Here is a 27,835-nt window from a genome sequence, read left to right on the forward strand (position 1 = left end):
CATAATATTTAAGCACACTTAGTGTTTAGTCTAGAATCTAGGGGCCACATAAAAAGCTACGGCGGGCCGGATTTGGTCCACGGGCCTTAAGTTTGACACGTGCACTAGATAAATGAAAACTGTCGATGTGTACACTGCAAAAACTAAATCTTACCACTAGTTTCTACTGTAACTTTCTTAACACACTTAAATTAAGACAAAACTAACGTAAAAGTAACTTTTCTGCAAGAAATAGGAGCTTATTTTAAGTCAATGATTCCTTAATATTGATGAGAAACTACTAGCTCCATTGGTAGAATATTTTAGAAAAAACATGGGAAAATGTATTTTTATAAGTGAAATAATATGGCAGTGGAAGTTGTAGTTTTACACACTATAGGAATTATTGACTTAAAATAAGCTCCTATCCTTATAAAATGTTACTTGTTACCAGAGGTGGGCAGAGTACCCAAAATGTGTACGTAAGTAAAAGTAAAATAGTATTTGGTAAAAAAGTCTACTCAAGTACGGCGTAACCTATCAAATTAAAAGTCATTTAACATTTAAAAATTACATCAAAATGTAAAGTTAAGAGGAATTCTAAGGTAAGAAATTCTGGTATTCTAAGAAAAAAATGACAATAATTCAAGTAAGAAACAAAAAATAAAATCAGCCAAAAGAAAAATGTTTCCAGTTTATTTCAATAAAAATCTTAAGAAACTTTGAGCAAAAACTGCAAACTGTGTCTGGTGAATTTTTGGTTAAAACATGTTTGCTTTTCATTCAGTGGGTAGAAAATCCATAAAATTTTATTCAAGTAAGAATAAGTAAGTTTATAATGAAGTTACTCAAGTAAAAGTAAAAAGTATAACGCAGTAAAAATACTTAAAGGACATTAAAAAAAGACTTATGAGTTAGTTTTGTCTTATCTTATGCTCACTCAGATATTTGCACTAGAAACTATACAAAACTAGGCTACTTGGTAAGATTTTGTGTTCTTGTAGTGGATTAACAGCAGAATAGCAATGCAATATAAATGCATTACTTGTGATTTTATGATTAGAGTGCCTAATCTTCCAATAAATTGAAAAACATGGAGGCAGAAAAATGTTGTGACATGTTTTCCAATTTTTTTTAAATGTCAGGGATCTCCTCTGATCATTTCCGTCTATCCAGTTAGAGAATCTTCTTAGAGCTCAGCAGCGTTCGTTTCTACGTCCCAAATGTCATTTATGCATTAGCCAGAAAGGCCAGGCGGACTGCAGCGAGTGGGAGTGATGGTGAGGGGAAGCAAAATACTGTAAAGTCATCTTCAAAGCCTCTCAGAGACGGAAAGATTTGATTACCGTAACGGACCAGAAACAGAGAAGACGGATGCAGATTTGAAAAGAGCATCTCCCTGCTCGGCTCTCCCGGAAAAGGAAGTGGAAGGAGATAAAACCCGAAGGGGCCGATGAGAAATGCACTGAGAGGCCTGATGACGACAGCAGGGCCGGAGGGAAACCTTCACAGCAGAGGTCAGAGAGCCACATCTGAGGAAAGCCTCTGAAAGCGCCATTAAAACGCTTCAGGGAATGTAAATATTTTAAAAACTAAAACAATAATATTCATTTTAAATATGGACGAACATAAAAATTGACTGCTCTGCTTTTAAAACACAATTAATTCCCAAACTCGGGCATTATTTAGAGCCCGTCTTTCACCCTCAGCGCTGCGGGTTTTTAATGAGGAAATGACTCAAATGGCAACGCAGCTCTTCGCTTACTGAAGCCGTCAGTTTTACAGCAGCCACTAAAGTGGATTTATCGCAATCTGGTGACGTGCTTTAGCAAAGTAACGACTGGGGTCCCGTTTAATGATTCTGCAGGCAGAATCAAGCTTAATAAAAGCCAGAATATGCGTTTCATTGTGATATTCAGAAAGTCTCTTCGGGAATCGACAGCAACTAAAAAGATGTGATCAAATCTACAGAGTTGTTTTCTCAACTCCAGTCTGGAAAATTTTTTAACATTTTGTTTCTCTTACGATCTTTATTTAAATGTCATAATGTTTCTGATTCGCTTTTTTCTCCTTTAATTTTTTTGTTTCTTTGTCTCCACATCATGGTGAGCGCTGGACGATTAACAAAATGACAAAACGAGCCCAGTAGTTTTGGATTACCATGCATTTAAAACACTGACATTCCCTGTATTATTTGTGGTTTTCTCAGATTTTCCTGAGGATCAAGACTAATAAATATTTGCATAAAGTGTCTGGATTTTTATTTTTTAATTCACCGAAACCCGTAGTTGCAGATTTTTCTGTAAAATGTGACTAAATTATTCACAGAAAATGAATAAATGAATTTGTCTTTGGAACATGAATCCAAATAATTCGCCAAAAATCTGCAGAAAATTCATGTTTTTTTCTGTGGCACATTTCTCCACATTATTCACAGAAAATTAATCTATTCATGTATTTTTCTGTGAAACGTGACTAAATTATTTGCAGAAAATTTGAGTCGTTTTTGTATGTAACATAACTCCAAAATATGGAAAATTAACCTAATTATAGATTATTCTGGGAGATAGACTAAAATATACACAAAAAATCTGCATATTTCCATTTTTACATGGAATGTGACCTGGGAAGCTGAAACGCCTAGCTGTAATATTACCTGACAGGCTATTGGCTGGCATTCTTCAAAACAACCAATCCAGGAGCACCATTTCTTTTCCTAGGTTCTGATTGGCTGAACTCCCACTAAGGCAGACCATGGATGTTAGATGTATTATGGTAACACTAAGAAGCTCCCTTGTGGATATTAGTGCATATTGAGGTATACTTAGTGATTTAACTATTAAAATAATTTTTGTGGAGCTATTTACAGGTTTTAGGCTTTTTTGGTCTCTAACCTGAATCCAGAAACCAGAAACTTTATATTGAAGTTTCTGGTTGTCATGTGATTAAAATAGCTTTTGTGGGGATCAGATTATCCCTTAGATTTACCTCATTATGTGTTATTTATAGATTGTTATTATTAACTTGCAATTTTAAAATCTAAAAAACAAGATAATAGATATAAAAACTTGTGTTATATGGGAGCTCAGTACATAGAGAAATGTGAGCAGCAGTTCCATCTGTCCTCATCAGCAATCAATACTGCCAGTGTTGAAAAATGGCCGCCACGGTTATCCATATCATCTCCACCTCCGACAATCCGTTAATCAGCCGAACTCCGAACTGTCGAGACGACAACAAACCGGCGGCTGGACCGTTTCTCTTAATTGGGTCTGAACATATGAGCCGGCCACAGATGCAGGCCATTACTGTAACTCCCCCCGCTGGGTACTGTGGGCAAAACTGAGACCCATAAACACTGGGCATCAAGTTAAAAACCGGGTTGTCATGGGAACCGCTAGTATATGAATGAAGTGACATAATAGCTAATCCAGAGGGTGGACAAAAAAAATAATAAATCAATCCATAAACAAGCTTTTGTTGGCCATCCACCAGCTTTGTCTGCACTCTGTCATTTTCATCCCAGACTAAATTTTAATAGAAGATGAACATCATGGTGTCCCGCGGTTTTATTTTAACCAGAAACAAGAAAAAGGTGGAAATAAAAAAGGAACATGAACACGATACATAAACTTACATTGTAGAAACATTTTCACAGTAAGTTTCAGAAACATAAAAAAACCCAGCAGATGATCACCATGGTGATAAATATATTAGAGCTTTCCATAATAAAACTGATTACACTGTACAGTAAAACCTTGAATGTTTTGGTTTCCTTTCAGAACAACAAAGTAAAATAAAAAATTAAATAGTTTTTGTCTAAAATATATAATTGTACCAATTAAAATGGTTTGTAACAAATATAAAATAATGTGTTTTGGGGTTTTCAATTGAAGATGTTCAAACAAGGGTTTATTATGGACACTGTAAATAAAAAAAGGAGTAAATTTCTGCCATAAAGATAATATTTTATACCAAAGTCATTTTTGGCCCTGCACAGTAAAACAAAACTTGTTTCTGCTTTTTTAACAGTGTTAAGTTTTAAAACTATTCCAGCAAATCTTTTATTGTTTCAGTGTTTAGTATTCACATAAAAAAAGAGAAAATATTTAGGCTCAAACATGAACTGATTTTGGTTTACAGTGTTTCTGATCTTATAAGATAAGCCTCTTCCTCCAGTTGTGACTGGAATGTGTATTTAATTAATATAAAAGTTAAAGACATTGAATATTTACACTAATATATAGAGTACTTGATCAATATTGATAAATTTAAAGTATAATCCCTAAATGGTGGTCGCTTACAGAAAAATTCATTTAGGATTTTAGAAATAAAACACAGAACAAAAGATATTCCTACCTGTTTAAAAATGGCTGCACTATTGAAATGTTTCCATTTTTATACAAAAGCTACAACGTGCAATTACGGCTACACTAAGAAACAAAATGTAATAACGAGAATAAGATCATAATATTACGAGAATAAATTTTTTTCACAGAATACTACAACTTTACCGTCGTATTATTTCAACTTTATTCTCGTGATATTACTATCCTATTCTCGTATTACTTGGATTTTACTCGGCAATATTCTGGTACAATTTTATTCTTGTATTCTTATAACTTTATTCTCATAATTTAATTTAGTTTTTCTTAGTGTGGCTCGTAAAAAGCATCTATTTTTCAGACACGTTCAGCTTCTTCACTCAAACAAACAACTCACTTTCTCGTTGTTCCCTCTTTGTGTAAAACATTTACACACTGTCGGATATTACCACCGTTTTCCAACTGACAGCTCTGTCCTGGTCCAGGGCTTGAGAATGAGGTCAAAGGTCACCACACGCGGCAGGACTGCGCTCCTCGGTTCATTATCGATGACTGAGGACAGCTGAATGCCTTCCAAAATTCTTGGTAGTTGCTCATTGCGCCGATGACTCTGGATGATGACAGAAATGTAAAAATGAAATTTACAGTATTTACAGCGACTTTAGTCACCTTATAACATTCAGTGACTTTTTAGCATTCATTGTGACTTTCTAGCATTCATAGCGACTTTATAGCATTTATAGATTCTTTATAGCATTCATTGTGACTTTCTAGCATTTATAGCGACTTTATAGCATTTATAGATTATTTATAGCATTTATAGCGACTTTATAGCATTTATAGTGACTTTATAGCAACTTTATTGTGACATTATAGCATTCATAATAAATTTATAGAATTCATAGTGACTATAGTAACTTTATAGCATTTGTTGTGACTTTATAGCATTCATAGTGAATTTATAGCATTCATTGTGACTGTATAGTAACTTTATAGTATTCGTAGTTACTTTATAGAACTTGTAGTGAATTTTTAGCATTCATAGCAACTTTATAGCATCTATAGCGACATTATTGTGACTTTATAGCATACACAGTGACTTTATAGTAACTTTATAGCATTTATAGTTTATTTATAGCATTGATAGTGACTTTCTAGCATTCAGTGACTTTATAGCATTCATAGTGAATTTATAGCATTCATAGTGACTTTATAGTAACTTTATAGCATTCGTAGTGAATTCTTAGCATTCATAGTGACTTTATAGCATCCATAGCAACTTTATAGCGACTATAGTGAATTTATAGCATTCATAGTGACTTTATAGTAACTTTATAGCATTCATAGTGAATTCTTAGCATTCATAGTGACTTTATAGCATTCATAGCAACTTTATAGCGACTATAGTGACTTTATAGCATTCACAGTGACTTTATAGTAACTTTATAGCATTTATAGTGAATTTATAGCATTCATAGTGACTTTATTGCATTCATAGTTACTTTATAGTAACTTTATAGCATTCATAGTAATTTAATAGCATTCATAGTGACTTTATAGTATTCATAGCGACTTTATAGTATTCATAGCGACTTTATAGTATTCATAGCGACTTTATAGCATTCATAGTGACTTTATAGTAACTTTATAGCATTCATAGTAATTTAATAGCATTCATAGTGACTTTATAGTATTCATAGCGACTTTATAGCATTCATAGTGACTTTATAGAGTTTTGTTCTGTCTGCATGTTTTCTATTCTCACCTGTATTTGGGAGGACTGTGAGCTCCACTCTGGAGCTGCTCTCTGGCTGCTTCTGGTCTGTATGAGTTACATCTAACCTGCAGGATGAAAAAAATACTGAATCTATAATAATAATAATAATAATAATCTATAATTTGAATACATTACAACAGGTTTTTACAAATCAGCCTTCACATTTACATCAGTATCTCTGCAAGTTTCATAAACTAAAATTTAAGACTTTTTATGACCATTATGAATGAATTTTAAGACCACATATGTCATATATGCCAAGCTTGCCTCACAGAATGCATGTAGCATAGATGTGCTAGCAGCAGAAGTGAACCAGGAGCAAAGATGAATGTCATCCAGTCAATTAGATAGATTTGTACAAAACAGCGACAAGCTAGCTAACCAGTTAGCAGTAGCCTCAACCATCAAGTCAAAGAATGTAATGAAAATTGACAATAGACTACTTATTACATCTTTTTTATGTAACTGTATGACTGTGACTGCATAGCAGAGCAATCATAGCCCCACAAACACAAATACTGCTCTTGAAAAACACTCCAATTTGCAGAATGCTTCTTTAGGAAAAAAAAGATAGTGATTTGTATCACAAAACTGCACATAGTAACTGCATTTTCAAATTTATTGGTATTTATTGATGCTTTTATTGAACTAAAATACCATTAATACTGACAAAAAGGACAGTTTTGGTTTCTTTAAGCATCATTAATTGGGATGTATTGCAACAATAAATAAAAATTATTGTAAGAAATGTATTACAGTAAATAAAAAACACCCACCCTAAAATGTCATCAATGCAATTTTCCATTTTATTATTGAAATGTCATATTTTGTTCTCATTTCTGGACTCAAAACATGACCAAATCCTGAACCAGTACCACCAGCTGAAGATAAATTTTTAACTAAAACCCATCTATCAGCTTCATACAACATTAATGATTTAGAAATAATGTTACTCCTTCAGCTCATATGGTTGTATTACTATATTTAAAACAAGCAGGAATGATACTAACAGAATAAAAGTGATCAAATAAATGAAATATTTGTGTGTGTGCTTACATGTGCGTAGCTCAAGAAAAACAGCTGATTGTTGTTCAGTTCCAGTCCTGGCAGCAGAGGCTCCTCCACGCCGCCTCGGCTGCTGTCCACCCACCGCCTGTAGGCCTACGCACAAACAGAAAAAGAAACATCCACTCACCCACTGCCGAATTACGTTCGGATTACTTCAGGCAGTCCTGATTAATCACAGCAATGATTATTTTTGCACACAATACGTTCAAAATGTCTGGACTTCAAGAAAGACAAGTATTACCTTGAATGCCTCTCTGATTCCCCCGTTGTCTGCTATGTTTTCTGCTAAGGTCCTCTTACCACGCACCTACAAAACAAAATGGAGTCACACTTATTTGCATATTGACTTTAAATTCTTTCATAAGGAAGCTCAGTTGTTTTCTTACATTTAGACCTGCTTCTTCCCAGTAGTATTCATTGTACTGATCAATCATACACTGGGTCTTCTCGGTAAAGGCGGTTACAGATGTCTGACTCCACCACTGGTCCAGATTACCATTTTTGTCATATTTGCGACCTTTTTAATATAAAAACGCACACACTAAAACAAATGTGTTGGAAATTGGTTCAATTCAAAGTGTTTTTGGCTCATTAGCTTTTACCGTTGTTATCGAAGCCGTGAGTTAGCTCGTGTCCCACTATCACCCCGATGGCACCGTAACTTAATGACCTGGAAAACACACGGATAAAATGATTCAGAGGTTACAAACAAAGTGGAAAAATAACAAATTTAAGGGAAGTAGCAGAAAAAATAAATCACATTTAGACAAAAGCAGAAGTTGTAAGACATAAAAATGTGGACATGATTTGTTTTTAGCCACCAAGCTAGCATTTACGCTAAATAAAACAAGCTAACATGTGAAAAATGTTTTAATAATATGATAACTAGTCCATATTACATATAAAATGGGGACAAATCGGAGCGTGTTGTGGTGGCGCAGGGGGTTAGCACGCCCCACGTTTGGAGGCCTTAGTCCTCGATGCGGCGTCGCGGGTTCGACTCCCGGTCCCGACGACCTTTACCGCATGTCTTCCTCACCCTCCTTCCTGTCTGCCTACTGTACAAAAAATACGAGCCACTAGCGCCGCAAAAACTCTTCGGAGAAAAAAAATGGACAAAAAAATAAAAAATGGGGACAAATCTGTTAAAATTAAGACTAAAAATACAGAGGAAAAGATTTCGGAAGCACTGCTAGCACAGCATGTTTTTAGCTAGCCCTCCACAAATATTAGCATCTATGATAAAAATATCTAAACAATCTTTTATTCTTTAATGTGCATCTAAATATATAGGTATTATATGAAGCCAGAATTTTATATTAATCCTACTAAAACAGAAACTGTAGCTAAACGAATTTTCACGGCTAAAATAAACAAAAGTGTTTCACTACTTGAACAGGGAGATGGTAGGGACGTTTTTCTTTTTTTCCTGTCGTTTCTGGCTCTTTGCAGCCTAAAGTAGGAGATTCTGCATTCTGGACAGGTTAGGTTTTCTACGAGAAACTCATGTCATGAAAATTCTGCAATTACTTCTGCCAAGTAAAGCATGAGGAGGCGACTCTGCTCTGCTAGCAGAGCATGTCGGATTTATTTAACCTCACCTTGGATACTCCTTTCCCCAGAAGAAAGGCTTTTGAAGCTCTCCAGCAGGGAATCCTGCAAAGAAAAAAAAAAAAAAAAAAAAAAAAAAAAATATATATATATATATATATATATATATATATATATATATATATATAAAAGTGAATTTCTCTCAACACTTTTGTTTTCTGGATTTTGTCCAAATAGCCTCTTTAAACGTTTAAATTCAGAACATTTTCTCTTATGACAGAAATCTTTAAAACAGACAGCAAAAACACAAAATCTTACCAAGTATGTTTGTTTTGTTTCTACTAAAAATATATTATCACACTGGAAATAAGACAAAAGTGGAACAGACACGATAACTAATTTTTCTTGACGATAAATTGTCCAAGAAGTTACTGCGATAAACGATAATATTGTCATTTTGAGACTATTTTCAAATAATATGATGATAATAATGGCAAAATAATGCAACAATATATTCTCAAACATCAAGAAACATTCAATTCTAATTAACATTTAACACTAGCATAAAAAACTGAAAAACATTTTAAATATCCAAAATAATACAATTAATTATGAAGTCTCTGTAAGCAAAATTATCCTTAAAAAAAGGGAGTATTTGAGACCAAAGCACCAAACTGAAGACTTTGGTCATCCAGTTTCTGATAGAAGAAAAATCATGCAAATTATTGATTTTATGATTAATTACTAATTTCGACAGCCCTAGTTAGAAGTAACTTTTCTGCAAAATATTGGAGAATGTTTTAAGTAAACAATTCCTTAATATTAATGAAAAAGTATTGGCTCTACTAACTAGGATTATTTCACTTATAAGACATTTTTCCCATAAATTAAATAATCTCTCAGTACTTTTTAATCAATATTAAGAAAATATTTACTCCAATATCTTGCTGAAAAGTTACTTGTAAGTTTGCTTTGTCTTATTTCTAGCATACTAAGATATTTGCACTAAATGCTAAACCAAAAATACTTTGTAGTAATGTCCTCACTGCAAAAACACAAAGTCTTACAATCAGTTGACTCTTTATTTAACTTTATCTGAAACCTTATTTACAATTTGTCAGGCAAAAGAGCAAGAAGAGAGAAATATCTCCCTTAATGAGCATGTTTCTCCAGCCACATCACGTCTTACTGATTTGATTTGTGGACGAACTGTAGAAGGCATTCACGGTGGTTGGGTTTGTAAACCATCTGAAAAGATAGAATATACATTTATACACAACAAAATGTGTCAGCTGGGATGTAAAACAACAAAAAACAATTTGTGTTGCCAGTAGAGACTCACTCTGTGCGTGGGACGCTCCTTCGAAGCCAGGAGACGTCTGATTGGGCGATGAACTTCAGCGTCTGCATTACATTGCCATAGTAATCTTTTTCATCGAACTCTAACTGAAACGGACAAATGCAAAGAGAGACTGTAAACATTTCACGAAGCAAACAAAATGGGAAATAATTGCTTCCTTTACTTTTGCTTTTTTACGTGGAAAAGAAAGTTTATTTATGATGGTTTTAATTTATGATTACTCTTCAGAAAAAAATGTCCAATAAATGTCAGGTGCCTCTTGAAACTGAGTCCATAACTCCACCTAAGTTTCTGATGTGATTTGTAGTCATTAGTATCCTTAAGTTTTTTTGTTTTCTAGAGTTTCTTTGAGTTCTGATGTCTAATTTGCAGAACTTTTCTTGTTTTTTTTCACATTTTGACCCATCCTCTCACTGCGTTTCTGTAAGGGAGCGTGGTTATGTTGAATGAATTATGGTAATAGATGTAATACTTTATACATTGAGCGAAGGGAAGCTTGGAGAAATTCAAAATAAAAGTTGCCCAAGAACAGAGCCTTGAGGATCTCCATTTGATCTCTGTTGGCTCTCACTCAAAACTACGATTTACCAAATATTATTTAACCATCATATTCCTCTTGTTTTTGCTATAAATGCACCTGAAGTGTCCTTAATGAATTTGTGCGATACAAACCTGTTCTAAGTCTTCTGTGAGGTACGTATCATTCAAAATAAACTCTGGATACCCAACCTTAGGCAGGACTGCGTGAGCCTAGAGAAAATAAAACACAAACCGTGAAACATGTTTGGATATGAAAGAATGTGGCAAACTCTGATTAACTAAAATAATGTTTAGATTTAAATGAGATTAAAATAAAAATGACTTAATGAGGCTTACTGAGGAAAATAAACCGTGTTGGTAAATAACTTTGGTTCAACCTGAAATAAATTTATGCATTTCACCAATGGAACTGAAAAATTAAGGGTTATATCTACAATCACCCTTTTAATAGGGTGATTGTAGATATAAAAAAGGAGAACATTTCTGTAAATAATCTCAGGAATTTTGTAGAATTTTGGGGGGGGAATTCTGAGATTAATCACAAATGTTCATTTATTTTCTAGCAAATTTTCAACTTTTCAAACTCACAAATTTCTTAAATGTTTCTATATTTGAGATTAATCTCAAAATTAGAATTTTTTTCTAGCAAATTTCTGACTTAAAACTCAGAAATCTCCATGTTTTTTTCTATAAAAATTCTGAGATTAATCTCCTAATATATGAGTTTTTTAAAATAAAATTGTCAACTTTTCAAACACAAATGTCCTTGTTTTATTTAGAAAAGCGATTAACCTCAAAATTTCTCAATTTGTAATGTTTTTCATCAATAATTGCTTTCACAACTGTCGCAGAAAACCTAAAAGGTTTTAACATTAAAGCTTTGGGTTTTTGAGTACAAATAACACAAAAGATCTATAAATTAAACCAATCTGATTTTCAAGAAAAAATTTCACAGTTTCATATATTCTGTTTTCCTCCAGTTTTGTCAGGAAAAATTAATTTAAATTCCAACTAGAAGTCTAAAGAAACCCAAAACATTTGACCAAAGTCCCACATTTTAAAATAATTCTGTACAAACCGTTTCAGTTTAATGTTTCTTACCTTTTCTATGGCTCTCTTTTTTGTTTGTTGGTCCATCCAATCATTTTCCTTCTCCAGCATGTCGATGAAAGCCCACCGAATCCCCTCAATTAGCTCTTCCATCTGAGAGTAACGTGGAAAAAAGAAAAACAAATGCACGATGTGTCAGTAAAAGGCAGGAAAGCTCATCACCGCATCCTGAAATATATCTGTAGAACGTAAAGAGATGGAGAACCATTAGCTTCTTGTCCTCCTGGAAGTGTTTGTCGACAAATAGCCGGCCGGTGGCGTAAACCAGGGAGTTCTCCACGTAGTTAACGCACTTATCCCAGCGTGGAGTCAGAGACGTAGTTCCTGTGGTGACCTGAAGGGGGGGCAAGAGTCAGCGTTTAATAGAGTTACCTTAATTAATAAGTAGAGTTCAGAATGCAGCTCATATTGAGTATCTTAAAGACGACACGACGGCTCTTAACTTTAAAGTAAAGGAAAAACATACAAAGTTTTCAAACATCTGCAGATTTACTTGTGAAAGTTTTAAGGTCTCTAGCAGGACATTAATTTACGAGTTGAGATACGATGGTTCGATTTAGATTGCACCATCCTGGTGTTAAAAGGGTCTAGTCAAAGTCCAAACCTGAATGAGAACCTGTGAAAACTTGACTTAAGTCTTGACTCCGTTAAATCTGACTGAGTTTGAGGATTTTTGGGGGGAAAAAACTGGAACAAATTTTAATGTTCAGATTGTTTTGCAGGTAGACAAAACAAAAAACCTTCAGCAAAAAATTATTATTTTAAAGTGCTGATTCTGTAAAAATATTTTCTGAGTTTTATTGGTAGAATATTTAAAAACTATATATTCACTTCCTTCTACTTTAAAATTATCCACTATTTTGTTTAAAAAAAAAACTTTTATCTTTGTCATTTGGGTTGTATGCGATAAACAAAATAGTTTTAAAAAAATGTTTAGGAGGTGTGAATATTTTGCAAATTGGTTAGCGATAGATCAAACTCACTAACGTCATATTTGGTGTTTTGTAGGCTCCTAGCTCTTCATTTTGTATTTTTTGTATTGTTAGTCTTTAATTTTGACCACAAACCCCATTAATATTGAAATTAAACAGAAATAAAATATTGTCTTCAGTTAAATGAGTAAAGTTGCAGTTTATGCATTTTCTATTTCTTTCTTTCTTTATTGCTGGAGAAAAACATGTTGCAGCTTTTCAGGGGTTAAACTTGTTTTAAAAGTTTATAAATATCTGAAGCAAATCAGCCTAAACCTTTGAAATGTGACAATAACACAAGTGTATATTTTTAACGTTTGTACATAAAACGTTTTAATTTAAATAAAAATTGTGTGGTGGGATTTTATGAACAGCTAACCAGGCAAACAGAGCCATCTGTTGGTGAATCCTGATACTGCATTATGTCAGACACAATGGAGTATCGGTCAAATTAGAGCTTTAATAAACAAGAAATCCAGATCTAGCGTTGTGTTTCCTGTACAAATGAAACATTTGGTAACATTTGAAAACAGATGTGGTTCTGTTATAATTTAAAATATGCTGCTAACAGGTCTGTTCAAGCAGAAAAATATCTAAATCATGAAAAATAGCAGCTTTCAAGGTCTGGAACTGACAGCACCTGCACTAATCCACATTATAGAGGGTATTTTTATCACTACAGGATATTTATCTGCAAAATAACAATGCTTAATAATGTTTATTTTCCAACTAACCTACTGAAGTAAATTCAGAGATGAATTGAGATGTGCTGAGAGTACAAACCCGAGCGAAGTCGAGGTATCTGTAGAGGAAACGGCGACTCAGAGTGGTGATCTTAGAAAACACCATCCTCCACTGGATATAGTTAGCTACCGTCCTAAAGAGACAGAAAGATCAATTAAATTTAATTTAAATTAAAATGTAAATTAAATATTTACAAGAGAATGAACTCCTTGTAGTCATTGGTCACGTTTCAGAGCAAAGAAAATAAATATATCAGTGAATACACAATTTTTACTGAAATTATTGTTTTTGAATGTAAAAAGGAACAATTTAGAGTCAACACGCAGCTTCAGTTATAGTTCAGTTACAGTTATAGTAGTGATGGACCTGGACCTTCAGGGACACATAAACACAGTTACAAAATCAGCCTTTTATCACCTGAAGAACATTTCCATAATTATAGGAGTAATGTCACAAAAAAATCAGGAGAAACTTATTAATGCGTTTACATTGGCTCCCTTTAAAATGCTTTTTTTTCTCTTGAAATTGTAGCTTATAGATCTGTTGTCTTCTGGTTCAAGTCTGCGCTGCATTTCTGAAAACGAAACCAAACATGGAGAATCAGCATTCAGTTTTTATGCTGCCCTAATCTGGAACAAACTTCCAGAAAACTGAAAAGATGCTGAAACACTGAGCTCCTTTAAATCAAGGCTAAATAACCACCTGTTTAGAGTTGCCTTTGATTCATAATAACTGGAACATTGATCAACATATTTAATGTATAACGGCTTTATTATTTTGATGAAATTCCATTCTAAACATTCTGTGGAAAATATGTAAATACTCTTCTTCTGAAACTATCTGCTATTTGTGATTAACCACATTATTTTGTCTAATTTTGCTAGCTAAACCAAAGGCTAACAAAATCTGAAGGCTCCAGCTCTGCCCCCAAATATAAGGCCAACCAAAATTTCTCCAAGAGCGCATCGGGTCATCCAGACGGTCACAAATACAGCAAGAACAATGTAAATATAAAAAACTGTTTATAAGTGTTTACATTTCCTCAGTTATATGTTTGGAAAAACTCCTCAAGTTTGAGTGGAACTATGTGTGCTCTGTGAGTTAACTGTTAATAACCTGGTAAAGACAATGACATATCTTCCATGTTTCTCAGGTGTTGCTACCTGGAGTCTGTGCTGTTGATGAGCTTCATGAGATCCTTAAAATACTTTGGGGTTCTGACGATGACGGGCTCAGAGGAGGAAATGGAAAGGCTTGGATCATCTTTAGACTCCACCACAGCTTTCACAAAACCAAGCCAATCAAACTGAAACACAACAATAAACATTTGTTAGTGAAACAGTGATAGGAAGAAAATATCCTATGAAGAAAGTACATTTATTTTAAAAAAATAACACCATTATATGACATTAATGTTGCCACTAATGGTGTTATTTTTGCTATTTAGATGCAAACTGCAGGACATTTGGTCAGGATATGTTTTTTGGGAGGGTGGATTTCCATTTCTGCTACAAAAGTTTTCTGTCCGGATCGTCCTTATCGCCTGCATGCTATTGTTTACGTTCGGAAATTTTATGCATGTACAACACTGGGGGGGAAGACGATTATTTTATATTTTATATGGCATGCATAGCCGAGCTGCCAGGGTAGAACAACCCCGTTAACAAAATGAAACTTGGAGATGAACTCCAGGTTTCACACTGTTAATTTAGTGCAGTGTGCCACAGCAACAGAAAAAATAATGCAAAAAAAAAAACAGTGAAGAACAACTCAAAGCCACGTTTTTTCTCGCTATCTGTGTTGGCGACGCGAAGCGCAGACTCGTTGCCATAGCAACTGACAACAACGCCACGTCAGGTTTCAACACCGAAAAACACTCAAAACATTTCCCACAGAAAGAACAGAACATTCAGTCCGTTACAATTTTATATTTTTAGGCTTGATGTTTGTTTTGCTACTAATAAATGATCGCTGTGCCAGATTAGCTTCCGCTGCTACTAGCTAACCTAACACTGCAGCAGCTAATTGGCTAATTTAAACTCCTGTTTTATTGATATCTCAGAGTTGATGTTCAGGTCCCTTTTTTATTTTTTTTAACTGAGGTGGAGCAATTCATGTAAAACCACATAAGTAAATAGATTAAAATGTATCCAATCGGACAAAAAAAAAAGATGGAGGCTCTAATTACTTAAATTAAACTATTTATGTATTAGGGAGTAGAAATTCTGAAAATTCATGCGTATTTTTGGGAATTGCGAAAACTGACGTTTGAAATGTGGCTGAAGGAAAAAAACTTAGGGAAAAAATGTTGACACCTAACACTTTTATGGGAATTTGTGAAAGAACCTTGTTTGTGTTGCTTTGGAGCAAAATGACTGGTTCCCAGACAGTTAATGGTTTTGCAGGTGGATTTCCCAGTGACTGTACCTGTGGCATGGAGCGCTGCAACCGAGACAGCGTGTATTTGTTGTACATGTTCTCACTGGTGCGATTTTCATAGGGAATCAGGATCTGCACATAAAATAAGAAGCATTTTCATACAAAAATATGAGGATAAAACATTTTTTCAATTAAACTGCTGGACCGGGTGCATAATTAACAGTTTCACTGAACTCATGAATCTCAGATTTATTCAACTGATTTGTATTTTGTTTTTACATGAGCAATTTTGGTCTCGAAGTCCAGAGCCTCTTCCATCTGGGTCTGCGCCGCTTGCTTTGGGGCGCCCAGCATGACGGCTGCGTCCACCATCAGACTCAGCAACGCAGCGCGATTCTGGAGAGAAAGAGACAAAATATACGAAGAAAAACTTTGAATTTTGTGGCAAACAAAACATCTTTTCTGTACCTCACAGGAAAGAAGGGTTGAAATAATGTAATTTGATCTAGATGGTGGCAAGGCGAGCTAAATGTGATTCAGAAACTCACCCCGAGAGCAGAGGAAGTGTTTGTGGTGTAATCCTCTCTAGAAGAAAGAGACAAGGACGCCTGATCGAGCTGCAGGAACAGAAAAACAACAAGTTTCTGCTGCGTCTTGCAGAGTTTCTCTGTTCGTCTAAACATTTGCTAGGCTAAAGCATCATAGAACCAATCAGACTTGTCTGCATTTAATTCACAAAGCAAATGGCATCAAATCTAGGCTTATTGGACATATTGGTTGTCTTTAAAAGAAAGCAAAAACTATATATTTCTATTATATTTCTTGAATTGTGTAAACAGCAAATAAATTCATTCAAATTCAAAAATACTTTATGGATCTCAAAAGGAAATTAAATGTTGTTGTAACTCAAACTAATTCAGATTCTTCAAAGAGTTAATGTAGATAGTGATGGCTGTTGGCAGGAAAGATGTCCCGTAGCAGTTTGTGTTACAGTGAATCTGAAGAAGCCTCTGACTGAAGACACTGACAGTGGTCAGGGTTGTCTGTAATTATTACATAATTCATACATGAAGTTCAGTTAAGGCATAAAGTTGAGTCCAATTCTTGGTTAATTTTTTATAAAATATAGTTTTTCTACTTATCTAAAATTAAATTAATTTTAAAAGATGGTTGTTGGTAATAACTTAAAAAAAGAAGCAATATTTTACTTTATCTAAATTTTAGAGGTGAATGATTGAAACTATTTTATTTATAAATTTGTCCTTTTCGACCTCCATTTTTTATTTAACTGAATTTTATTTTATTCCCAGAGCGTTGATCAATGTTTGTATGTTTCATATAGGTTAAAGCTCACATATATTGTTAAAAAAAGGTTTTATACAGAATTTTATCTCATTTTACATCAGATCAACCACAGGTCTTTTTTGTAGAGTCTAATCTAGAAGTTGAACACTTTAACCGAGACTTTAACAGGATCTGCACGTACATTAGGAAGCATTTTCATACAAAAATATGAGAATAAAACATTTTTGGACTGTCGGACCTTGATGACGTAGTAGGAGGAGTTTTTGTCGTCAGGGGAGACATAGAGGCGGATCAGGACGCTCTTGCTGTGCTGGTTCCTCATCTCCGCCAGCGTCTTCAGGAGACTCCACTGACTCTGAGACCACTGGTACTCCCGGCCAAGTCCGTCCCCCAACACCGGCCATCGAAACTCAGGCTGTCGGAGCATCTTCAGCATCGGTCTGGCGTCCAGTTCCTCCAGTATGCCTTTTAAAGAAACACATCAGTATCAATGTTCAATTGTATAGACCGCTGCCTTTTATCTACCAGATATTAATATTAGATAAAACGTAAGAAAACTAGGCAACATATAATGCTGTTTTCAAATATTTATTTCATTTACTAAAGTGAAAAGCTATCCAAGCAAACCAAGCTATAAATCCACTGTGATTTATGGGTTAGTAGCACCAGTCAGATCTGCAGAATAAAGAAAATCTTGAAATAAACAAGGTTAAAAGGCTAAAAGGTCTAATAAAAATAACAAATCAATTTGCTATCAATCGCTATCAGTTTGTAAAGAAGTAAAAAACCACTTCTAATATTTTGGGACAATAAGAAAGTTTGGTCATAAGTGGCATCTGCTGCGAAAACGATTGTTCACCAAAAGCAACAAAAGGTTCCTCTAAAACTCAACGATCACGGAGACTTTTTGGAAAATGTCCCATAAACATGGTGGCGTTTTATTCTCCAGGACCAGAACAACTTGCTGTATTCACAGAAAACCAGGAAAAGTAACAGTGATCCAAGGAAAACCAGCAAGTTCACAAAACAAAGGTGGAGGGGCCTAGTTAAAGTCTGGATTTAAAGCTAGTGGAGATCATTGAACGACTTACTTTCATTCATGCAGGAGCGGTACAGGATCTTGGCTTTGGTCACGGCCTGCAGCTCTTTCGCATCCGAAGGAGATTCTAACAACTCTGGAAGATAAAAACAATCAGCATAACTAAACAGTTCATGTCTCCAAAATGTGAAAAATAAATAAATAAAAGAAAATATATATATGAGGCCTTATTTTAATTTGTGATTAGTAATCTCTTTACGAATAAATGAAACAGACATCTCTGTGTCTTTCATTCAGGGTTATGTTCAAGTTTAGCATGTTTTCGAACAATTTTGGTTTGGTCTAGATTTCATATGCAAAGTTCTGCTGAGTCTGATTAGGTCAGCGCCAGAGAAAAATCTAATCTGATTGGGCCATTCAGGAAGACAGCAGCAGGCCCGACTGAAGGCCTGATTTAAAAAAATAAAATAAAAAATAAAAAAAAGACTTAAAACATGCAGCAACTTCAAATTATACGACTGCTGTTCATTGGAACAAGTAAATCTGCAGAAAAACACATGAAATGTGTGAAATGTTAGGTTTAAAGGGAAATGGGCAGATTTATTATTGTTTTGTGGTGAATCTGGTGTGGAAATCCACCTTTTAAAAGTTCTCGTCGCAGTCAGTAGTATATACAAAATATTTTAGCTTAAGGGAATATGAAATACAAATTTATTGTCAGAAAACTCAAATTTGGTCTTTCAGCAGGGTAGTAGTAAAAACTTGTTAACACGAAATCACACAGTGACTTGCGTCATAATTGAACAAAGGTATTTTCACCTTACATTTTTTAAATTGTATTTTTAAAACGTCCTCCTTACACCTTTGTTGGTGTTTCACTCCCTGGTCGGGTTCTATAGACTTTAGTAACTATATCCAGGTTTCATTAGCTTTTTTAACAGTGGAACGAAGGGAAGGATGGAGGAACGTATGGAACGACAAATGGACAAATGGATGGACAGATATATTATTGGATGGATTGTTCAAAAGACAAAGAATGGATGGGTAGATGGATGGAGAGAAAAATTGTTGGATCGATGGACAGATGATAGAATGACAGATGACAGGATGAAAAACGGATTGATGGACAGAAAGATGGGCGGATGGGTGGATAGACTGATAGATATTTAACAAGTGAGATGGATGGATAAAAAGTTGAACAGACAGATGGATATATTGCTGGATGAATGGCTGGATGGATTGATGGATGAATTGTTAAAAATACAAAGAATGGATGGATAGAAAATCAGACGAATGGAGGAATGGTTGGATGGATGAATAGAAAAATAGACAGGTTGAATGGAAGGACATATTGGATGGATGGATTCAAGGATGGATGGATAGACGAATGAATGGCTGGTTGGATGGACGGATGGTTGGATGAATGGATGGTTAGAGAGAAAGACAAATGGAAAAACAGATAGATATATGACCAATGAGATGGATGGATAAATAGAAAGATGGATGGGTTGAATGGATGGACATATCACTTAAGTAATGGACGGATAGTCGGATGGATGGTTGGATGGATGAAGCTCCACCTTTCAGTCGGATGTCGACATGCTGCCTCAGCCAGGGGTAGATGCCGTGTGACGATGAGTCTTCAGGAATCGTGTTTTCCTTCAACCAGCCGCCGCAGGAGAACGTGTAGAAGTCGTCACAGGGGTCCACTGACCGGTCCAACTTACTCAGGATGGACCCGGCTAAGAAACAAATTACAAGGTTCTGATCCAAACGACCCAACACAGAAACCCAAAGACATTTACTCCACTGCTGGGTACTTCCTCACCTGCTTCGATGCATTCTGGGGAAAGACAAAACTCCTCTTGACTGGATTTTTGAGAGACTAATGGAGAGAAAAACATTTTTTTATTGGGTTAAATAACTAATATATTGAAATTCTTTGGAACTTTTCCAACAGTGACATTTCTTTTGTCTATTTGGGTAATATTTCTATTATTATTCAATGAAACCCCTGATTACCTAAATCAGACTGGGTGGAACTGGAACTATGGTCCAGCTGATACATCTGGAGTTTTCTTACAGAGTAAACAGTTATATTTCTCTGAACTGAGCAAAGTTTGAGTGGTTTCATCTGAGCAGAAGCCATTTTGCACGCTTTTACACGGTCCAGGCATTCTAAACTGAGATGTAATTTTTACTAATGTGCGCAAAACTTTGTAAACATTCCGCTAATGTAAAATAAAAAACTATTTTGCAATTGCAGTGTCTCCATTAAATAAGGAACGCAATTAAAATCACACATGAATAAGGTCGTTCAAGCAATCAGTCATTAAAAACATGAGGCGCGACGCCATTATCCCCCTACCACTTCCTGTTCTTCTTCAACATCCGGTTGTTGATCATGTGACTCCTGTGACGCGAATTTTATGGTCTGGCGTATTCAGCACCAGGTAGGCCCCATCTCAATCGTTTAACATTGAATCTTAATAGTAAGCCTGGACAACATGGCTAAAAATCAGAATATAAGCGTTTCAAATCCGTTGATAGCAAAGTATTGATTCGGGTTTGTTTTTTTTGTCTTTTTAAATATCTGAAATAGTGCTAAACTGACCTTACCCGTTTTACCTAGTTTTCTACCCCCGCACGATGGCGGAACCTTTAACTGCTGCTGCGCAAGTTACTAAACAAGTTGTTGCTAGGTAACTAACGAGTGAGTTGCTAGGTAACCAAAGAGTCGATGCGCCACCAACCTTACTTAGCCAGCCGTAAAAGAGCCGTTGAACAGCTAAAGCCTTTCTTCTGCCTACATCCCCCAGAATTCCATGCGGTTCTGGATCGGAGTTCAGGGAATATTCCAGACGCATTATTATCCATTTATCGATACATCCCAACGTCCAACCCTTCCCTGGCCCGACCGAGCAGCCAGCGGCCCGCCACGCCGTTACCGTCTCCCCTCATACAACTCGCTCCGGAATTGGGTTGAATTAGCTTAGGTTTGGACAATAAACTTCAAGGTTTTTGTTCTTTTTCTTTTTACGCTCATGCAACCAGACTTTTTACTAGCAGGAAGAGTCGATCTTAATGATCGACTTTCCACAACTTCCAACAAATTCCCTTTAATTGCGAAGCTGCATTGTCAACACCCAGTAAAAATCCAGCAAATCAGGAAAAGTTCATAAGCTGCAAAGATCATTGAATTATGTTTAACTATCTTCCCTTATAACTCTGGCTGAGTGAACTTTTTGGACGTAATAAAATTGTAAGGAGAGAGAAAGGGAGAGGCTCAAACCACACGAGAAGCTCCATTTGTTATTTGTGTGGAAACTTGGCATAATTAAATTTTCCATTTGAAAGTATGCTGAATTATTGACTGTTGATGGCCCAGTTTGGGTTCACCTGTCGGACAGAACTTCAATGCTCGACTCTGAGGTACCAAAACCATCAGCCACCCGACCTCCATGCATAACAGATGCCCTGAGGTCCTTCTGCTAATTTTCTGTCACCACACATCTCTAATTTGGTCTCATTGGTTCAAAGGATGTTCTTCCACAAGCCTTGTGGATCAAACCCACCACACTTGTTGAGTCATTTTCTAATTACTCTGTCCTGACATTTAAGAAGCACAAATTAGGCTCTTGGATGTGGAGCTCTTGTTTTTTCTCTCTCTGGATGATTTGATAAACAGATTGAAAAATACTCTGCTGGGAAGACTAGAAACCGTCCAACACATTTTTCCATTTGGAATAATTTTTTTCTCTGCAGAATGACAGACTTAATTTATTGGCTAATGCACATTAATTAACATTTCTGTAAATGCACCAAATGGCAGTTTTTCATCAATTTGTCTAGCTAAATACAAACAAGATTAAAGTGACTTAACCAGAAGTTGTCAGATGACACACAAATTGTACTCAAGTTAGAGCAAAAAAATATTTGGTCAAAGGTTAACCCAAGTACTGAGTAACTGATCAAATTATCAATCATTTAAAATGTCAAAATCACATATTCAGACGGACTAAAATATAAAGATAAGTGGAAATTTTGGTATTTTAAGGACAAAAATGACAATAATTCATATAAGTAACAAAAAATAAAATCAGGCAAAAACATTTTTTCCAAATCAGTTTCTTTCAATATAAAACTTGTGAAACTTTAATAAAAACTGCAGGTGTGTGTCTGTGTCTGGTACATTTTTTTGGTTAAAACATGTTTGTTTTTTCTTCAGTAGGTAGAAAATACAGAAATTTTACTCAAGTAAAAGTAGAAATACTTCCTAATAAAATTATTCAAGTAAAAGTAAATAGTACAGTATTAGCAAAATTCATGTTTTGTTATCATTCTTACATGAGTAGTTCCCAGTTTGCTTCTCATTTACAGGTTTAGTATTCACACCCCAGAGAGGAGGAATTTGTTAAACCGTGTGAAAGACAAAACTTGCTTTTTCCCTAAACCTTGAAGCTGTAGCTGTTTTCTTATCTTGGAATACTCCTTGTCCTGTGAAACTGTGTGTGTGTGTGTGTGTGTGTGGGTGTGTGTGTGTGTGTGTGTGTAGGATGTAGCCCCCTTCTTTGATTTATTACCCCCCACATTCCATTTCACTCCTGCTTTGTAATAAAAGACCAGTTCTGATGCAGAGAATCAGGATGCATGGTAAACACCTTGGAGAAGTGGTTTGTTATGTTTCCTCCTTCTGCAGAAGTTTGGTTGAAAACTCAAACGTTCTCTGTGATTCTCTTTTTATGTAGGTTTGAGAAACTCCTATCATACAGCGTCAGAGAAATACTCCTATTACTACCCATATCTGGACTATTTTGACAATAGGTACAAAAAATATAAATCAAAACAATAAAAAAAGGAAATTACAACACAATTATCATACATTTCTTTTTAACATTATAAAAGTGTTGCGTACATTTATAATTGAACTGCAGCTTGTGTCTTCAGTCAGAGGCCTCTTTAGATCTTCTGTAATACTGACTGCTACACATCCATCAGCATATACTGCTGCAACTCTGAAGAAAATTGTAATATGAGTTACAACCACATTTAATTTCCCTCTGGGACTAATAAAGCATTTTTTAAAATTAATTGGATGAGAGAGCATCTGATCTGCAGCACCAGGAAACTTTGAATGGGAATCTAATTAGTTTTTCCTATGGATGAATTTACAGTTATGGAAACTTTTCTCCTTTATTATCCTCCTCAGCTCTGCTGTAAGTTATCATTACTCCACACAGTTGTAATAAGGGTGAGCAGAAACTAAAATAAAACCACTGTAATCCACACATTGTTTATTCTCCTGGCAGCAGAGAATAAACCGCAGGTTTACCGGTTCATTTCCGTTACTCGACTCTTTCTAGAAAGTTCGAGTCCCTAACGTCTGATGTGATGTGGTTCGGTGGTAAACAAGAGCTGCAAAAAAAAAAACATGAAGCAAGCCAGCGCAGTGTATTTGGAAACCAAACTCTTATTGTAAACTGATGACCGGAGCAGGACCGGACTGCGCCGTGATGTCTGACCTCAGAGGTTTGCGTTTCTTGGAGCCGCTTTGCAGAATCCCTCCACGTTGTGGTCACTTTTGATTCAAGCACGCACAATCATGTCACCAAAAACAAGCTGCTAACGACCCGTTGATGGATGCAAACTCACATCAAAGAGTCAAAGTCTCTTAATTAATGAATCGTGAGTAAATCAAAGCAGAGCGAGTCTCTCTTCTCTCGCTGGGCTGGAAACTCAAGGAGCATTTCCATTTTAGTGGGAGTTTGGAACTGCTAGCTTGGGCACATAAGATAATTGCACTTCAGTGTGGCCACAAGTATGCAGCTTTCCCTCAATAACAAAAAGACAATACTCACCCCACCCAAGACCAACGCATGAGCCCCTGCAGCTATAACCATCGCTGGAACCACACAGCACTGCAACCACTGATGCCGTTTCCATGTCCCCCAAACTCCACATATTGGGAAATTTAATTGTTTCCAGTGGAAGAGGATAGCTCATTAGCTTTGCTGCACATCAGGACTTGAAATGCTAAACTGAACGTCCTAAAAACATTTTTAAAAGATACTCATCGGCCTTTAAGGGCTTACAGATGAGCATGGATGATTCAGTTGAATCAAATGATAAATAAAATGCATATTTCTGCACTTGATTTTTAGTTTTTTACCATGTTTAGATCAAAACCACAACAATTCAACCAGGCATATTTTCTTAGATCTCTCACTTAAAGGGGCAGTAATATATAATGTTAACTTCAATTGTTATAAAACTTCTATATGACTGAAAAGAAATTTGACTTTGTAAATTAATGCCTTGAAATTGGGCCTCTGTCTCTTTAAGAAGCTCCTGCTCATTCTGAAACTGCTTTCAGGAAGTTATCTTAACATCGCTCCTCTATTAACCGTTTAGCAGCTTTTCACTGAGAAGTGGCTCCTATAATGAGCTCAGCTGTTTTGCAATTCCACCAGGTGTTTGCTAATTGCTGCTGACTAGTCTGAAGGAGCTGAGTGGGGGAGGCCTGCTCTGTGAGCCTGGATGGTTGCCATGGAGATTAAAGGATTTCTTAACCATGCATAAAAGAATCAAAGCAAAACTCCAGGTATTTTTTTGATGTGGGAATAACATCATAACATGACGCAAACTCAAAAAAGTCGGTTTTACGGTACACTGCCCTTTTAAAGGAGGTCAATTATTCATCACTGAGAAAGTTAGGAATTCAAACAGAAGGTAATCCTCAGAGGAAATGGTGATCCAGGCAGATTTAGCACAATTTCAGACCATCAGACCTCTGAAACATGAATAATCAGTAGCTGAGAGGAAACTACAATTAATCCCACCATTTCATGGTTCGTTATTCACAAATTCAAATATCTTTTTGTTGCGCATTTCTAAAATATTAGGAAGAAAATGCAGCTTGGGAAGCTGAAATTACTGGGTGCAGTGGTTTATGATGCTATCAAAGCAGCCAATCCTGAAGTGCCATTCATTTTCTTTGGCACTGATTGGTCGAGCTCCCAAGAGCAAAGACGAAAAAGACTACAAATATTTCCTACTGAGCGTATCAACGTATAATTGGTGTTTTAACCATTAAAGCAGGCAGTAGTAAGCATTCAAACAGAATTTCAAGTTATTACAGTTATTTGCAGGTGTTTGAGCCTGAATACCAGTGATCCACTGTAGAGATCCATGCCCATAATGACCAGTTTGGGCTTGTTTACCAGGTAAAGAATCATGCAGTCATTAAGTTAATAACGTGTCACTGAGTTAAAAGTAAAGCCATCTGCCTGACAGAGGAAACTACCAAAGAAAATGATTGTAAATCTACAAGGGTACATCCAAAAATGACTCCAAATGTTGCAAAATCCAGGACCCGAACAAATGTTGCCTTTTCTAAAGAGAAACCAGGAGGTCCGTTCTGTCTAAAAACGGATCAGGGCTTAGATTACAAAGTTGCATCTGAACAAAGGCAGACAATAAATCAACAATATGTGTCGCAACAGACACGATCAATATCAAAAGATAATACATCTGATAGAATATTCACTGAACTCCAATCCAGAACCGCACAGCATTCTGGGAGATGTAGGCAGAGGACAGGTTTAAACTGCTCCACCAACCTAAGCTAGGTTGGCAGAATCAACTCGCTCATTCTTTGGTTAGCTAGGAACAATCAGTTGAGTAACTTTCAGGTTTCACTGTTATGCCTCATAACTTCTTAAAAATTATATAATCACACCGACAAAAAGTGGAAATTTTGGAATTTTAAGGACAAAAATGATCATTCATATAAGTAACAAAAAAATCATAAAATTAGGCTAAAGAAAATGTTTCCATATTAGTTTCTTTCAATACTGAAAAACTTGTGAAACTTTGCTAAAAACTGTGTTTGTGTCTGGTGAATTTTTGGTTAAAACATGTTTGTTTCTCCGTTCAGTGGGTAGAAAGTCCAGAAATGTTACTCAAGTAATTTTACTCTTCATAAAATTACTCAAGTAAAAGTAAAAAGTGTAAAAATACTCCTTTCAAAAAGTTACAAGTAAATGTAACTAGCTGCTGACCAACTCTGATAATTTCTTTACCCCACAAACCGCTCATTTATGGAATAAGAAAGCCTTGAAAAGTCCTATGTAAGGTTTTCTACAGGTTTGCAGGGAAGTAAACGTGGAAGAAGGTTTTCTATTCTGATTAGACCAACATGGAAATCAGCATACCACTGCCATGAGAAACACAGCGGTGGAAGCATTATAAAAATCAGTTCATAAACTTAAAGCAAGTCAGGAAGAATAGACTTGAAACTGGGCAAAGACGCATCCAGAGCGAGAGTAAAACTGACTCTATCCAGGATATTCCAGTTAGGATGGCGTAGTCAAAGTTCAAAAGCTATGCACAGAAGTAATGAATCCAATACTTGTTCATTTGTACACTTCATAAGTGGTTTAATTTTTACGTTTTCATTTCTTATAGTGTATTCTGCTTCCTCTCAACTTGTCCTGAGCCTGCCGCTGGGACTGTAGATGGAAATCAACTAGAAACAGCCACTGATCTGGTTCAGTACATCTTCGCTTTCTGGTCATAAAACTTTATGTACTTTGTTCCAGATATATAAACACATAAATACAAGAGGAAGAAATAAATACACACATGAAGTGAATTAAAAGAGACACCTGTGACAATGAGAGATACATTTTCCTCAGTTTTTGTGATTTTTGTGTCATTTAAATACAAAAATCTACTTGTTAATATTTAAACCCAACAGGTTTTTCCTTTTTCTTCTCCTGCAAAACGGCCACATGAAACCTTAGGTGACCCAAAAATAGTTTGACTCGTGTTACCCAACACCTCTCCACCGCCGGCGCGCAGTTTTGTTTTGAAACGCTGCATGTGCTACAATCTGAGGACAGGACATTTCTGTACCATACGGTAGATTCCCCACAGTTTATAATGTAGGATAAAGGGTAGAGTGTGTGTGTGTGTGTGTGTGTGTGTGTGTGTGTGAGGACTTACCCACTATGAGAGCGAGCAGAAAAGCAGCACAGACGCACACTGACATGGCCAGAGCAATCTTGTAGAGGCGATTGGTGCCGCTCTCAGGTTTAACCCCCCCACCCCGTAAATGTTCCAGCTCCATCGTTCACAAACTCACAAAAAAAATTAAAAACTAACAAAAAAAAAAGTTAAAATATGTAAACGGACACACTGGAAACTAAAAAAAGGTGTCGAGAAATAATAAATAAATAATTTAAAATTAAACTATTAAAAGGTTTTTAATAGATAAATTGTTTTTCTAACGTCAAGCAGCTTCTGTCTTCCTCCAATCTGTCAAAATTGTGTGCAGCTTCTCTAACTTCACTCCGACTGTCCCAAACACTCCTCCTCTCCCAAAACACTCCTCCCTCCCTCCATTCCCAGTGTCAAATCCAGGCACCAGTCCTCCCAGTTAGATGAGGAGAGATCCCAGACCTCTTATCTGGTTGCTGCGTTCTCACTTTTAGTGTGCAAGGCGCCGCGTTTAATGTGTGTAATCTCATGTCCAGGACAGCGGGGTGCTCTGCAGGACGTTTATCACATCACAGAGTAACTGGACCAGAACAGAATCTGGGTCACGTGCGCCGGCAACCTGATTACGACACGCTAATGTGACACGGACATCACCGTTTCTGGTTTTCTTTGAAGGCCTCGAAGGTG

The 27,835-nt window shown here is 35.9% G+C and overlaps 1 protein-coding gene across 2 annotated transcripts; it reads right to left on the reverse strand.

Moving 5' to 3' along the window:
* Positions 1-3,530: 3,530 nt before the first annotated feature.
* phex (phosphate regulating endopeptidase homolog, X-linked) lies at positions 3,531-27,640 on the reverse strand. 2 transcript variants are annotated; one of them, XM_028004941.1, is made up of 22 exons: positions 27,155-27,640; positions 19,977-20,033; positions 19,729-19,890; positions 18,201-18,284; positions 17,348-17,574; positions 16,353-16,421; positions 16,084-16,200; positions 15,853-15,936; positions 14,589-14,731; positions 13,465-13,558; positions 11,916-12,044; positions 11,702-11,803; positions 10,733-10,810; positions 10,043-10,146; positions 9,890-9,948; positions 8,751-8,805; positions 7,752-7,819; positions 7,536-7,666; positions 7,391-7,456; positions 7,138-7,242; positions 6,070-6,146; positions 3,531-4,914 (listed from the first exon to the last, which is right to left on the reverse strand). In XM_028004941.1, the coding sequence occupies exons 1-22, from the start codon at positions 27,276-27,278 to the stop codon at positions 4,812-4,814; spliced, it is 2,238 nt and encodes a 745-aa protein (XP_027860742.1). In that variant the 5' UTR covers positions 27,279-27,640; the 3' UTR covers positions 3,531-4,811. The 2 variants fall into 2 exon arrangements, with proteins under 2 accessions (XP_027860742.1, XP_027860743.1); XM_028004942.1 differs by lacking the exon at positions 27,155-27,640 and adding an exon at positions 20,768-20,789.
* Between the last annotated feature and the right edge of the window lie 195 nt (positions 27,641-27,835).

Source organism: Xiphophorus couchianus, chromosome 21, assembly GCF_001444195.1.
Source record: "Xiphophorus couchianus chromosome 21, X_couchianus-1.0, whole genome shotgun sequence".
Lineage (NCBI taxonomy): Eukaryota > Metazoa > Chordata > Actinopteri > Cyprinodontiformes > Poeciliidae > Xiphophorus > Xiphophorus couchianus.